The sequence below is a fragment of the Platalea leucorodia genome, assembly GCF_965183815.1.
Source record: "Platalea leucorodia genome assembly, chromosome: 4".
In the NCBI taxonomy this organism is placed as follows: Eukaryota; Metazoa; Chordata; class Aves; order Pelecaniformes; family Threskiornithidae; genus Platalea; species Platalea leucorodia.
Genome location: NC_138826.1, coordinates 115,960,161 through 115,976,135, shown reverse-complemented (window position 1 = coordinate 115,976,135; position 15,975 = coordinate 115,960,161). Strand labels below are relative to the sequence as shown.

The 15,975-nt window shown below is 37.2% G+C and overlaps 1 protein-coding gene across 2 annotated transcripts in view; it reads right to left on the bottom strand.

The window, feature by feature from the left end:
- Positions 1-14,497, bottom strand: part of CD36 (CD36 molecule (CD36 blood group)) — a 30,293-nt gene extending 15,796 nt beyond the window's left edge. Inside the window, exons 1-3 of one of the 2 annotated variants that reach the window (XM_082309692.1) lie at positions 14,381-14,497; positions 10,183-10,414; positions 1,745-1,905 (exon numbers count right to left, since the gene is read on the bottom strand). In XM_082309692.1, the coding sequence (XP_082165818.1) occupies positions 1,745-1,905; positions 10,183-10,302 (281 nt within the window). In that variant the 5' untranslated portion in view covers positions 10,303-10,414; positions 14,381-14,497. Of the gene's footprint in view, positions 1-1,744; positions 1,906-10,182; positions 10,418-14,380 lie in introns of both variants that reach the window. The other variant, XM_082309693.1, reaches the window with a different exon arrangement.
- Between the last annotated feature and the right edge of the window lie 1,478 nt (positions 14,498-15,975).

Below are 15,975 nucleotides of genomic sequence, written 5' to 3'. Positions count from 1 at the left end.
CTCTTAAGTTTTTATTTTATAGGCTTGTGTTGCAACAAAACAGATTACAGGTTAAATCCATAATAGGAGTCACTTTGATAACATTTCATATGCATGTGGAGAATTATAAGCAGTCTTCCAGCTCCACTGAGATTCTCACAAGCCTCTCAAGCATGCCCTGTCAGCAGATCACTAAGGTACAAATCTCTGAGCTGCTGCTGTTCTAGCTTTAGCTCAACTCTTCAGGTCCCTGTCCTCCTGCTGACCCCTCTGTGGGGGCAGCATCCAGCAGGCATCATATGACTTAGTCTATGCTGTGGGTCCACAAAGCTTGTCCCAGCTCCATCCCAGAAGGGATTTTTAGGGTGCTCCATCAGACCTTCCAGCCTGGGCGTGGGAGGACCAAAATGTTCCGAGAGCATTTCTCCATGGTACAGATGTAGCCAGTGCAGGTGGGCCTTAACGCAAAAGCAGCTGGATCTTGGCTTCTCGAGATTGGTTTGTGAGCATGTCATTTTAATTAATAGCCTAATGTGTAGAGCACCTACCTGAAAGTTGGGAGATTTTTTCTCTAATTAATGTTACTTCTAACTGGAAACTAAAGACCTAAAACAAGGTTTCCCAACCAAATTGCGGGGACAGTTGTGTTTCAAGGCCAGTTGTTCTACACTGTAATAAATAATTAAATATTTAAAGGGAGATTGAGAGAGAGAGACTCAGTGTCACAGTGATTCAGGTAGATCCAATATTCCAGGTAAGCATGACCACAGCAGTGAGAAGAGCTATAGCCATCATTTCTTACATAGTCTCATCTAGGCTTCTGGCAGAGATTTGTCCCTGAGAAAATAGGCACCATCAACCATCATCAGAGTAAAACATTTCTGTTTAGCGGGAATTCACCTTCTGCAGTATTTCTTAACTGGTTAGTTTCCTGATTCCTGTGTCTTTCCAGGTACTCTATGAACCAAGAGTTCTCTATTTCCAATGAGAAAAAATAATCTTTCAGGCATCAAAGCACCTCAGCTGTAGATGCTGCAATGCAAAACCATCTTGCGAATACAATATACATCCCCAAAGATATCAAGAAAGAAACATGTTTTTAGGGAAGCAACTTTCATAATAGTGGTGCCAGTGATAGCTGGGTATTGGGCTTAATGACTCAGGAAGCAACAACTAGTCCGTCAACATCATGGTTAAAATTAAGCAGATGATTAAAAGCTTCTCTGAATGGGGATGGACTGCTGTATCTAGGCCCTAGCTAGTATATTCAGAAAAAAGAATGTTTTCCAGAGGAAAAATTGAAAAAGGAAAAGCTACAGATTAAGAATAAGTCATAAAGGAACAAAGAATCAAAACACATTATTAAAATAAATGTGAGTGATACACGGGTGATAAGATAAACTTTTGGATTTAGGGCATCTGGCATAGTTTCTTCTATGTAAAAGGCTGGCAAAAACTGAACAGCAACAAATGACACTGCGCCTGTGTGTTGTTGTGGCAAGCACCTTGCTAATGAGCAATCATTTTTCACAAGAGCAAACAGCTTCACACCCTATTGCCTGTTTCTATATGCATTTTCCCAATGTGAGATGCTATACAGAAAGTGTTTGTGATCACTGTGTGTAGCTGCAATTTAGGCATTTTTGTCAAGTCTGACTAAAATATGATGCCGTACTTTCAAAAACAAATTTTAACTCAGCAGAACTTTCTCTGACTTTAACAAAACTTCTGATGTGACATCACATATTCAGGGGTCTTTGCTTACCTGTATGTGTAAGGTCCTCTTTGTTCAAGTATTGGATGTGCTCCTGTGTCTAATACCTCTGAAGGATTTTGCACATCGAAAACCCAAAATTGCCTGTAAACTGTACTTCCTGGCACAAGCCAATTTTCAAAAGCAATGGTACCATTTGCAATGACAGCATCCTAAAAGGACAAAAATCAAAGCTAAAATTAACCAAAAAAATGAGTGACAAGTTGCAGATGATTGTAGAAGATTCTCAAACAAACAGAAAAAGAAAAAACAAAACTATTTTATCATCAATATGAGGCATACAGCACACAGTTTTGGCCAACATTTGAAGGCAGCCTACCATTCCTGCTTAGTGAGAGCACAAGTGAGTCCCCTTAAAATAAGTGACCACAAAGCTGATATAATTGCTACTGTAGCCAGTAGAAAAACTTTCCTACTGCTGTGGTCAGGCATTGCTGTAGTTCCCAAATACTTGCCACATCCATTGATTATTTGTAAAAAGAAAATCTTTGAATGACTGAATGATACCCAGCAGTTTTTAGAATTCATAAACTACTTTTCATACATTGTAAATAGCCCAGGGGAGGAACAAGAGTTATCTCTGAGCATTACTCAGGCATTAAGTAATTTTGCACCCAGAGAAAGCAAATAGTGCTTGCAGGACTGTTTTAGGTTTTTGGTTTTTTTTTTGGTCAGAAAACTCTTGTCACCAAAACTGAGACTTTCTACGAAATCTCTCCAGTTTTGCTAACATTTTGTTAGTAAGGTTTCCTGGGTACAGGAAATGGGGGAAAGATGTGGATATAAGGACAAGACGGGACATCAGGAACCATTCTAGGGTAACCAAAAGCTTTCTGTCTGTGGCACTCAGCTATGATACAGTAAATGCCTATTCAGACCTTGGGACTGCACAGTGAGAAGGAGAGTTTGAAGGTACATTTCCTGGTCTACATCAGGTCTTTTTCTATATGATTTTCACGAAGTCCTGGGATAATGTTTTTCCTCTTGGTGGTAAAAATTTAGAAAAGTTTTTTTTCAATAAGAAGAAAAATCCAGGCTGCCTGGCTCCAACGTATAAAATGTTTTTTTATTAGAGTTGTGCAATATTAATTAGTTAATTTGCACAGCTCACAGAGTCCCAGGAAGCAAAAGGCTGGAATCCCTCCAGATAGCAAGAAAAGACATTTTAAATTACAAGTTGCTAGATATTCTTCCTACCTTAATGTTCTGCCTCTAGAGTTTGCTTAGCAAGCACCATCAATAAAAATGAATACTACCAATTAAGAACTGCTGCAGTTAGAAACAAATACCATGTCTTGGAGAACTCATAACACAGGCAAGGCTTTGTCTCTGGAAAACCTGTGTGGTGGAGTTGCAAATGCCTTGCTGGGAGTGTAAAACACTAGGCTTGCTGTCTGAATATCTACTATAATTTATGTGCATCTGTGTGAGAGGGGAAGGAAATCTTGCCACAGCAAATGTGTTATCAGCTTGAGGTCTTACACTCAAACCCAACAGCTAAAACTCTCTACAGCCTTGTTTTGCGAACCTCAGGAGGCCAAAGAGTCTATCAAAGCTGTGATCCAGCATGGGGAAGACCATCTCCTTGGTGAAGAGAGGAATGCTTATATGATTTGGAAATCACCTTTTCAGTTTCCACAGAGAATTGCTCAAAGGATCTGAGAGAAGCAGACTGATATAAAGAAATGCACAGCTTGGACTGCTCGGAGTCTGTCTGTGATCTGCACTCAGCAGGGTCCTGGGATGGGGGCAGATGCCAGGATTTGACCTCCTGCCTCTGTGTAACTGGGATAGGGAAATGGTTGAGGATTCCTGGCAACTATATGGTCAAGAGGACAAACTAATCTCTCTAGAAGTCAAAAGCACACAGGCACAGAAATGAATAGAGAAGTTTCAACCTTGTGACAACAGCTTTTAAAGCAGTGTTACTTGCTTCTTAAAAGCTTTAACTTTTCCCTTCCATCCATTCCTCCCTCCCCTTATAAGCCTTTGCTAGGGGTTATAATAGCACTGAATGATATGTGGACTCCCCTGCCACTGGAGAGGTTGCTCCGAGTGCCTGAGCCATAGGACTTGTCCCATCCTTGAGAGGCACAGAAATAGTCCCCAACCTGCCTCTAGCTTTAGACATTTTGGGCACTTTGAAAAATGTTTATTCTGCAATAATCACATCTTATGACTTTGTGTTGACTTGGAAGAATATAAAGAACATGCTTCCTCACAGCTTTCTCCATGCAAATGATCTTATTTGTTCCAAAGGGTGGATTTAGGCCTCTAATCCTCTCTCTGCTATTGCAGGGAAAGCTAAGAGTGTGCAGGACTTTATACTAGCTTTTTAGTACAACCAGGACAACTTTTTGTGTAAACTGAGACTGTAGGCTATGTGATGAGCCTTTTCATGTACTTTCTGTACTGCCTTTTACTGCACTTTACAATACTATGTACTTTCTTATCAATCTAGAACAAATCTGCTGTCCACCTAAAGAGGTGGGGTGGTTCTCCTTTATTTTTCATGCAGGAATAACTAGTGTGTCTATCGTGACCCTCAGGAAATGCCAATAGAGAAAAATTACTTTGGGCATTGTACAAAGAGGTCCCTGAGACCTGAGTACATGGGACAGCCAGGTCACAACGAGTTATGATTTGGATTTGCAGCCCACCATTTACTCTGTGCTAATGCCACCGTGAACACTCTTGGGGGATGCTTCAAGGGGACAGCTGATCCAACCTGACAGTGCTGTGGCCAAAGGGGCAAGCCAGCTCCTGCAGCCCCTGGTACCTGATCCACATGCCTCCCCCTTCCTTTGTGCCAGATCTCATTCCTCAGGGAGTTGTTTCTGCCTGCTGGACTGGAGGAAGATTATTTCTTTTTGTTGTTGTTGTTTTTGCTGGGTTACCTTTCTACCAGTGAGCCACTTGGCTCCGTGATGTGGGTAGGGGAAAGGATCAGATGAGAACCAGAGTTAAAATAAGGGAAGCAGCAGGACAAAAGAGGGAGTGGGAGGAAGGGAGCAAGACCGTTATTTTTGGTGGCATTCAGTCATTATTGTTAATAACATTTCTCCCACAAAGGAGGTGTGTATGATTCTCTGGCACATACTTCAAGAGTGCAAATGGTGGGTTAAAGCAGAAGGAAATTTAGAGCTCTGTCTTTATTCATATCTTCATTTAATAAAACTAATATCCTCACACCAGCAAGCCCTTGGGTTTTGGCTGTCTGATCACTGGTGAGGCCAGCCCTAAATATTACCCCTCTCTATGGCTGATCGCTTGTATATTCCACTAGTAACACTGCCATGCTTTGTGATATTACGAAAGGTAGGGTAATTTGGGTAACTACTAATTTGCAATTGATAATATGAAACATTTCTCAACTCCGTACTCAACCTACATCAGCTTTAATATCTTATGCAATAGTTAACTATTATTAACAAAAGTAGCTATACAGTATGGAATTACTACGCAACCAAGTTCATCTCATGACCTAACTGTGCAAGACTGAGTGAAATCAATAGGAACTTTAATCCCTTTTGTTTCTGACACAATTTTTCCCCTACTTGTGGAGGGTCAACTGGCAATACATAAATTCAAGAAATGCTAAGCAGTCAGCAACAGAAGCTTGCTGTACTTTGTTGCTTTACGCTAAATTCAGCCATCATGATTTCTGATGAAGAAATACAAAATGTAAGACAAAGTTGCTGTCTTGACAAAGGATCTGGCCAGGTGGACAAAAGATGCCATTTTCTGGGAACTGAGAGATTCCATGAATACTTTAGGCTGTAACAAAATTGTTACTATTTTATTTTCTATGTGTTGTATGTGTTGAGCTGCACGTGTAAGCTGGAGGAAACGAACAATACAATTGTGTAAAACTGAGTAAGTTCCAGGAAAGGAAATTATCTTCTTCTATTTTGCAACTGAAAGTACAAATAGCCATTTATTACTTTTTAAGTGATGATTATTACCTTATTATCAGCCTTTCCATTCAGGCTTTGTTGGATCAAAACTTTTAGTCCTTTTTCAGTCCTTGATCATAAAAAATTATGGAAGCCAATCAAGTTTATCATTGATAATGCTGGAATATGTGTGATTAGATCACTTATGTTCTGCTGAGAGCCAGCAGTTGCTTCAGCTTCATTAGTTTAGATAAAGAAGTAGCATGTGAATGTCACAAACACAATTTTAAATTAGAAGTGTTTCCTATGCCTCCAGTAGCTGAGGAGATATAATCTGGCCAATCATAGATGACAGATATGTAGAGAGACAGATGGCTAAACATAATAATAGCTAAAATTAATAGCTTTATTTCTAAAAATAGCAGAGACTAACCCTGAGGACTCTACAGAAAGAGTGCAGCACTGAGGTATTGTGGCAAATCATACACCATTCTGTATTATCAATTCATCATGAATTAAATATATTAAGTAGCATTATGTGGCTTCTGTTAACCTCCTGAGCTCACGCGCTCAAGTAGAAAGCAAAAGCTCTTAGAGAAGTGGTGATAAAGATTTTTCTGGCAAATGAATCAGCTACCAATGGGTTTGAGAGGTTAGACCTAGCTGGAAAAAAGAGCTGATCAGCTGAAAAAAAAAAAATAACAGTTTTATCATAACTGAAATGATGGGAATTTTGCCTAAATAAATAATATTGTTTTAAGGCAGGAAAAGGCAAAAAGTAGTAATTGAGCCATGTCAAAATATCTCCTTTCAACAATATTAGATGCAAGCATTCTGATTTGTTGTTTTGAATTCACGTTTCCTTTTGATTTTTTTTTTAATATTAGACATGATAATGTCTAATAATAATGATAATAGACATGGCAATGTGCAACTGAAATGTGTGGAGTCAATTAAAAAGGTACATTTTGATAGCCTCAAACAAAACGTTTTTTGTAAAGAACTCCGAAACTTCCATGTTTCACTCCTAACTTACCAATGGCAGTTTTCTAAACCCCTAAGGCCTTCATGGAAAGGCATCCCTCCCCTCTGGATGGATTCAGTGTTTGGGGAAACTGGGATTTTTGCCCTTCGGTACTGAAATCAAATGCACCTTTTAAGGGGGAAGTCTCCTTTCCCTGAATAGTATCAGAGCTGAAATAGCTTAGTACTAATCTCATTCAGTGGATCCCTGCCAAGATGCTGCTGGTGGTGTCATTTCGAGTGTGCTCTTCAAGTGACAGTTTCTTTAAAGAGCCTCTATAAAGATAAAGAAAATGTATGTAATGTTGAAATTCTTCAAAACTGTTGGAGGCAGGGGTAGAAACAGCTTATCCCCAAAAGATCTGAGACAGAGGTAGAGCAGTCTGGCGTTAGAGAAGGTAGCAATGTGTTTTGTGTTGAAGCACAGATGTATGTTAATGAACTGGAACACATGAAGAGGTGACATCTTGGTGTTACATGGACGTTGTTTGGGTTGTCCACCCATGGACTGTTCATGGGTGGAGAACAGTACCTGCCTGCTGGGAGATAGCAGCCTATACCCTGAGAGTCTCTGTCAAGTTTCTAAGGGCATCTGAGATTGTCTATACACTTGCAGATGCTTTCTCTTTGCTGCAACAACAGTATGCAGTCTTCCAGCAAAATATGTCCTGCAGTGTTTACTCAGGCTAATCTCTGAGTGACTGCAATAAAGAAGAAATGAGGTTGTTGTTAGGGTTTGGTAAGCGGCAAAGATGCTGCTGCTAGCAGAACAAGAATGGTAAGAACTATTGATTGCATCAATTTTTGAAATTAAAGCTGGCCCTATTTATTGGGAGATGCTAAGAAGCTCAACTGGACTTGCTTGAGAGTAAATTGATAATAAGGTGATTTGACTAAATCTTGGTAACAATTTATGACAATTTGACTTGTTATAGTATGAAGTGTTCTCAAACTAGTCATGCAGGAGAAAAAATTATTCAACATTTGTTTCTTTAATCCAGCAATAACATTTTATAGCAAAATTCATTTCCAATAGAAATATAGATTTGGTCTTACTGTGTTGCTGTCAACTTGCACAAAGAACTAGGATTTACTCTGAGATAGGATAGGCAGAGGAAAAACTAGGGGTCTTTTTTCAAGCTTTGGACTGTGCAGAATTTAAGTAATGATTTTGCTTATAATGGTGACATCTGAAACAGTTTTTCTTTTTTTTTTTTCTTTTTTTTTTTTTGACATTTGACATGTGTCTTCACCCAGTAGGTGAGAACCTAAGTTCAGGCTTTGCCTCATATGAGTCCAAATGTAAACATAAATGCTTACAGGCCATATCTGAGAGAACGTCTTGCTCATCAGTTTTTTTCCTGTCCCAGAGTCTCTATTCTTGAGACACTCCAAATAAAATTGTCATTGAAACTGAGCTGTTTCTACCAAACATTTCCTTAAAAAATGACATTTCCAAAAGTGAAAGATTTCAGAAAAAAATGTATTTTCAGTATGCTCTGTCCAGCAAACCTCTTTCCTTTGCAGTCAGCTCTAAATTTATCTTAAATATAACTGCAGTGAACAACAAATATTTGTTTTTCTTACTAGCCCTTTCATCAATACGAGTAAATCAGAATTAGTTAGATTCAAGTCTCTCTTGAGCATCTGCTGAACTGATGACATATTTCAGATGTTGCACCTTGGCATATCTTTTCTGAAAAGGAATTGGTTTAGAGTCTCATGGTCTCACAAAATAGTCAGCATGATAAATAGGAAAAAAATAATCTAGTATGACTTGTGCTTAGGAAAAAAAGTATCCATTTACTTAAATAAATAAAGCCTCTACAAATTTACTTTTTTATGTTTTACATGAATACTAGCACAAATTTTCCTTTTTATATATATCAAACAGGCTGCCTTGAAACAGGTACAAGCATCTGAAACATGATTACAATGCAGAAAATTATAAAGAAGTTGAGGAAAAAATACTCTGTCTAATACTTTACCACTAAGAACTCATGTAGGTATAATTTCATATGTAGACACTTGCAAACCATGCTGTATAACTTGTTCATTATTATAAGTAAACAGATGAACACATAACATTGCTAACATGTAATTTGTTTTGAAAATACTTAATGGCATAAGACAACACTCTGGATTAACTCAAAGTAAATATTTAATGTAAAAGGAGATGATACACATTTTAAAAACTATGTGCTTTCTAGAAAACCTGCCATTTCCTCAATATGTCAATCAATTAAAATAATTTGCAAATATAGAGAGTATGACTTTTTTGTCAAACGTTGCAAGGTGGGTGAGACATTTTCTAGTGAGAATTATTTTTTTATTCTCCATAAATTTGAAAATTTCATGAAAAATACAGTAAGAATTGGAAAATTCCTCTACAGTTATGTTTTCTCTGAGTTTGCTGACAAAATTTAAATGTTATGTTGGAGCCATTTTTTTTCAATTTTTTTAAAAAAGTGATGGTAGAATCTAGACAGTGTCTCAACAGACAGTTTATCATCTCCTGACAGTTCATATATCCACCTCCTCAATTGACTTCAATAGCTGTTAAGTTAAGGGCAGTCTTCCAGAGGACCTTTGAATAAGTATCTCCAAGATCTCCACAGTCTTCAGCACCACAGCAGATCATTAGGAGGACTAACCATAAGCCAAAGACCTTAAGGTTTCTAGATTTTTAACTGTAGGAGAGACCACCTTGGCTGAAGTGACCACAAGGCAACTCCATATCTCCATAGGGAACACCCCAGAGCTTCCATGGTCTTTCACTCCAGATTACTCCATGATTTAGACCCTCAGTTATACACTCTTTTCACTGAAGATTTAACAAATTAACTTTTCATTTTTCTTTAAAGACAAAACTGGATTTTAAAGAAATAAAATCATCTAAAAAACAGAAAAAAATTGTATTTGCCAGGTCTACAACACTCTACTTCAATTGCTCTTCACAATCCTTGAATCAAGATGTACATGATTAGATCCTGTAGTCTTGTGGAGCACATTGGCTTGGAGCATATAGTCACAGAATGTGAGCTGAATGCATGTAAGTGTAGGCTTAGACTCTGCATCAGAAGTTTGTTTAGATTATTTACAGTACGTAAATATAAGTGCATGGAGTGATTACTAAAATAAGAAAAAAATGCAGAAAAATTAGTAAGTGGATCATCTTGGGGAAAAAATAAACTAGAAAAAAACATAATTAAAAATAAAAACCTCTTACTTTAAATTACATTACTGAAAACACGTCTTGAAAACAATATTTTGGTTTCTCATGTGAAGCATGAAAGACAGCAAGCAAGTAAACATGACAATATAATTAATACATTAAAAAAATATTGCTGCAGCATCTATTCCCAGGGAAGTCTGGATTGCAAATATTACAAAAACTACGTTTAATAAAGAAAAAAAAAAGGAAAAAACCAGAAACACAAGATTTGGAAATAATGACTATTCAATAACCACAAACCATATAGATTGAAAAAAAAAAGAAAAAATTTGTACCTTTTTTATTGCTTTGCCTATAAGTTTATCTCCAACTGGTATCAGAACTCCTCCGAAGATAGCCAGCACAGCACCGATGACGGCCCCGGTGAGGAGACCACAGTTTCTGTTACAGCCCATTCCTCTCCTTTGTCAAGGTGCAGACAGACAATGAAAAAATTCTTGCTGTAAGGCTTGATGTTTTTTTCTTACTTCTTGGTCCCAACAGACTCACTGATCTTCCTGAGAGAAGCTGCTAACATAAGGAGAGAGTGAACAAAAATCTCATTCCAAAGCTCAAAGTACAAAGTGCATGACGTGAAGCAGGTAGGAAGATAAAATGTCAAAACCAGCCAGACAGTGACAGCCAGTGCCAAAAGAAAAAAAAAAAAAAAGAGTTGCATGTACTTTTGGCAAGCTAGTCACTTGTTACAGATCTTTATCTTTTTTTATTCCAATTCTTTAAAAGACCAATAAGTTCTTTCATTAGTCTTTTCTTTTTTTTTTTTTTTTTTTCAGCTCTGTTGCATTAGGGCAAACTGACAAAATTATTATTCAGCTGACACTCTTCCTGAGGCAAGCACCTTCTCAAAAATCTCTCTGTGACAAAGGAGGAAGCTATAGCCCTCTGCTTTTGTCACAGCCTGCAATGCCCATGGCTCCCACTTCAGGTAAAACCAGGAGTTTACACCACTGGTGTGAGCTACCCAGACTGCTTCTGCATTATGCCAGTACGGAAGTCCTCAAGGTCCATCAGAACCTTGGTGGCAATGGCAGCATCTAATGGGAGGCACCTACTAGAAGCCTGTCTTTCCAGATCTCTGTCAGCCCACAGTCTGCTACTGAAGGGATAAAACTTCATTTCAGCAACTTCATGACAAAAGCATGACTGGATTTTCCAGAGCTGCATCTTTACCATCACCTAGTTTCATCAATCCCAATTGCCTTACAGAAAGGCAGACTTCTTAAAGTGAGTCTAGATTTTGATCTTTGAAAGATGTAACACCTTATATTTCAAGATCATTCAGTCTCAGAAAAAAACATGTCTGCAATCAGTCATTGGAAAACAACAGTTGCTGGTAATATGTGCTAACATATCTTCAGATCTGGCCCCTAGTGAAAGGTGTTGTAAAGAAAATCAGAATGATACCAATGCTGAGACATATGGTAAAACATAAGCTCCCAGTAATATTTTTTCCCATTTGTTACTGTTTATGAGTAACTGAGACAAAGAGCTGCCTAATTTGTAATTTATTGTTGCTCAGGAATTAATCACATCCACAGAATTTGCAAATTTGTTATTTGCTTTAGACCTCCAGCTAATAGAAAGTCTGCTGTTTTCTATTTTAGATGTCTTTGTCCATATCTTTTTTATTCTTACCAATTTCCACTTGTTAACATGTTGTGATCATCTCTAAATCAATTTTAAAGCAGGTATGAGTCACAGAATTAATTATGCATACAGGGCCAAACACAGAGAGCAAAGGAAAACAGAAAGATGGAGTAGAAGAACAACTCAACCTGAACTCCCAGTTTACTCATGAGGATTAAAGGGTTGAAAAATCTTCATGGATTTCTAAAGAATAAAGCAGGTGTAGGAATAGCATGTCTTCTATTTCCATAAACACAGTTATAGGATACTTTTATTTAAAAAAAAAAGACACATACAGCATGCACTGACATATAAGGTACCATGGTCAGCAGGCTAATGATGCGTCCTCCCATGTCCTACTAAACTCACAATCATATCATGTCTGTACCGGAGCCCAGACTGCTCCTTGTATCTGCATTGGAAACCCACCTTTTGCCTGCTCTTGAACTAGCAGCAGTTTATGGGTCCCTTGACATTAACAATGACTATTTCTGTATATTTGAGCTCATTTGGTATTTTAATAATTTGTCCTTGGGGATACTTGCAAGTAGAATGACCAAAAGACTACTTGCAATCTCAGAAAAATACCCTTTCTACAAAAGTCAGCCAGTTCATCCACCTGCCACCAGGTGATTCGTTGTGGTTCCCACATCAAAACTTTACCCTTTGATTGCTTTACCTGCACATACAAGGGACCAAGAAAGAAGCCAGATTTTGCTAAAGTTTTTTACTTTGGCTAGGGACTGAGAAGTGTCTCTTTACAGCTGTAAACCTGGCTTTTCTGCTGGAGGACATGCACCTTATTTGAATCACAGGTTTACTTAGTTGCTTTCCTCTCTACGAGCTCTGTTACTCTGTGCCTCTGCACACAACAATAGAAACTCTGCAAACAGGTAACATCAAGAAAAAAATCTATTCTCCCAAAGGTTTCATGCAACCTGTTGCACTTTTCACAAAGATAACGGAAAGATGACTTGACAATTATAAAAACACCAAGTTATTAAAGGCTCTTTCATATAGTGGATGGATGCATAATGTGGCTAATAGCAAACTTCAAAGCAAACTCAAATTAGAAATTCATTAGACCTGAAGAACTTTTAAGTGAAAATCACTAGGACCAACTCTCCTATCTTTGTACATATGTTCAGATCAGGATCTTCAGTCTGGCAAAAGCAGAACTATAATACTGAAGCACAAATTCTCAATGAAAGCAAATTCTGAAAAGAACATTGGGGAAAAAATGAACTTCAAATATGTTCTTTTCAGAATTTGATTTTTTTTAAAGTGTGGAAATACACATTTTAGAATTAAAAATGGAAATTATCTCTTCCATAAATGTTTAAACAGGGCTTTTAGACATTGTCAGACTTTTTTTCTAGGCTTACATACTGAAGATTTTCAAATTCAAAAGATATACACCTTCCACCGAAATACATTTCCATCTGTTTCTACAAGCTGTTCCAATGGATTTTTGTTATGTGAGGCAGACTAGGTATCTCTCATGAGCACTAGCAATAAACAGCTAGAAAGCAACTGGCTGCTAATAACTTGTGTCTATTCCAAGCTTTTGCAAATTGTAAAATATTCACCCTTCTCCCACCAAACACAATGCAATAGCAGTCTAGACGTATCTCAATTTATGCAATTCAAATTATCCATGACACAACTGCAATGACGAGCACTCACAACATAACACTCAATCTCACATAGAAGTCAACAAGCTATTCTCATCTGTCACAACTGAATGTAAAATATGAAGATTAAAGTACAAATTCCCAATAAGAATGCAGTTGCGTCTCCGAATTCATATTCAAGAGAAAATAATTTACCTTAAACAGAATAGAAAGTACCATAACAAAATTAGATATTGTTTATGAGACTATAGTATCAATTAAACTTAGATTGGACTACAGGATTAATAAGAATTTTCACCACATTCTAGAGTATTGGGTATGTACTTTTTAACATTGTTTCAAATGTCGTTAATAGAATACTAGCAATGGAAATGGTCCATTCAAATCTCTGAAAAGACAATTTATAAGGAACTGAATATGAGGAGAGATGCAAAATGTTACTAAACTTTTTGTTTCCTACTTAACTTATACTTCTGTATAAGATTATAAAAATCAAAGAATATTATCTGTATTTTCTTAATAATTTCTCCAGCTCCAATAGTAATTTTTAAACATTGTTTGACATGGAATTACTTCAATTCTGACAGAGAATCAGATTTATTGCCCCAAATGAGAGCAACTACATGGGGAAGAATCAGTGTGTATAGTGAAAATTAAAATGGGTTCTGAAAATTCCTATAAGAGTTTAAGAGTTTCAACCCAAACCCACGGTGTTTCTTTAAACATAATTCCAGTTTCTCCAAGGTCAGATGGTGGGATTAAAAATCCTGAAATTATTAAGAGATACATTTACAGGAAAGAGGTTATTTCTGTTTGTTTTTTTTTTTTTTTAATCTTTGACATACTTTGAAATTATAGTTTTGAGTTTTTTATCTGCAATAGTAAATGCTACAAATAGCACTTTAAAAAGATACATTTCTTATAAATTCATATGACTCCAGAACTGTAGTTTCAAGAATACTAAATATCAAGACAGAATGCCATTGGGAAAGCGAGCAATACTGAACATAAAATACCATTGCTAACATAGTAACGAAGCATTTCTAATACTAATACATGTAAAATTTCACTGTTTCTTGCAAACAGCTTTGCAAAAGCCTCTCATTTTATTTTATATTACAAATAAATATTTTCAAGAGCTCTCCACCAACTGAATTTAAAAGTATTCCTGAGGAAAACCTTCTGATTTTAAATGTTGTATCATATGACTCACCTTGAATAAGGGCAACTGACTTTTCAGCTGAATGTACGAGTACTTAACACATGACTTGCATCAAGTTACGAGAAGACAAGCAGCTAAATCTCCCCACCAAGCACATAGCCTGTAAACTCCAAGGGAGTGTTTATATATTCCAAGAGACGTCAGTTCCCTCTTTATCTTTTTGCCAGAAGAAAAAGTTAAGTTGTATTGGCGCTGGGGCGGGGGGGGGCGGGCAGGGGGCGCGTTATTTTTACAGTCTGACTAAAAGCCACTACCTACATCTCGTGGTAATATACTTAGCAGCTGCAATCTTTGTCAAATTTTGATCCAAGCGAGTCAAAGGTCAAGGACACAAAAGGGTAACTTACTTATTTGGTTCCTGGTCACTTCTTCTCTAATATCCATTTGCTTTAAAACTGCTTATATTAGCAAGTTATGACTAACCAGTTCCTGACAGCTTCTTTAAGATACAGAATATTTTCAAATATTCTTTGCTATATAGCATGCTCTGCTGTAGAAATAAAGCCTTACTATTGCAGTCATTCTCTGTCAAATTACAGGCTAAACACCTTTGCAGTTTAATCATCGTGACAGTATATTTTCAACTAATAAAAATCTGGAAATGTCAGAATATTTTTAAAAGGATTACCACATTTCCTCACGAAGTGCTAAAGCTCTTCCTCTTTTACTGCAAGTTCAATGAACTTCATCCCAGAAGCTTCTTTCTCTTAATTTATCTACAACTCAGTTATTTTTACATCTGTGTAGACTGCAGTGTCACCCCAGCACAGTGTCTACTAATAATTAACAATAATCTGTTTGGAAAGCTTTTGCACAAATATTTTTTAAATACCTCCTCATCTCAGGTGAATTAAATGAATGGATTGTTTTAAAGGATTCTTCTGGCAGCAGCAAGAGGAAGTGATTTGTATTTGGCTTATTTAATTATAAGAGAGAAAATATTCCTAAAAATAGATTCTCAGGCCTAGACTTTCAGGGTATAGCACTGAATAGTTTGTGACCAACATGTTTAGTATTTGCTATGCGTTTTGACTGATTGTTTACTGTTCTGTTTTTTATATTGCCCTATTTGAAAGTTAAGCTTTTGTTGAAGAAGCTCCCTTCTTCTAATCTACTTCTGCTAAGTAAATCTAAGGTGGATGAAGATTAATGAATTTGAGGCTTTGTCTCCTTGTAGTGAAAGCAAGAGTGAAAGTGAGCCTGGTCATTTGAAAACAACCTGTAAGACAGTCTTTGTACACGGCTCGCTGCCAGGGAAAACTGGTGACCCTGACTAACTCCAGTTTCATATCCTTGAAAAGAGCAGTAAATTTGCTTTCCTCTATTCTATAATTAGAGTGGAGTTTAACCGCTGAAAGAAGCAGTCCTCCACACTATATTTCCCATACACTACTTTTATGAATTTTATCATTAATTATTTCTATTGGACATCTATCTGTATGATACTCTCCTGAAGATGCTCTTGTTTGGGATCCCCCAGCTTTCCTCCCAGGATGCACTGCCTTCTTCACTGCTGATTTGTCTCTTCTAAGAGGAATTAATTCCAATTGCTCACACCTGCCCATGGAGATGTTCCCTACCATGCT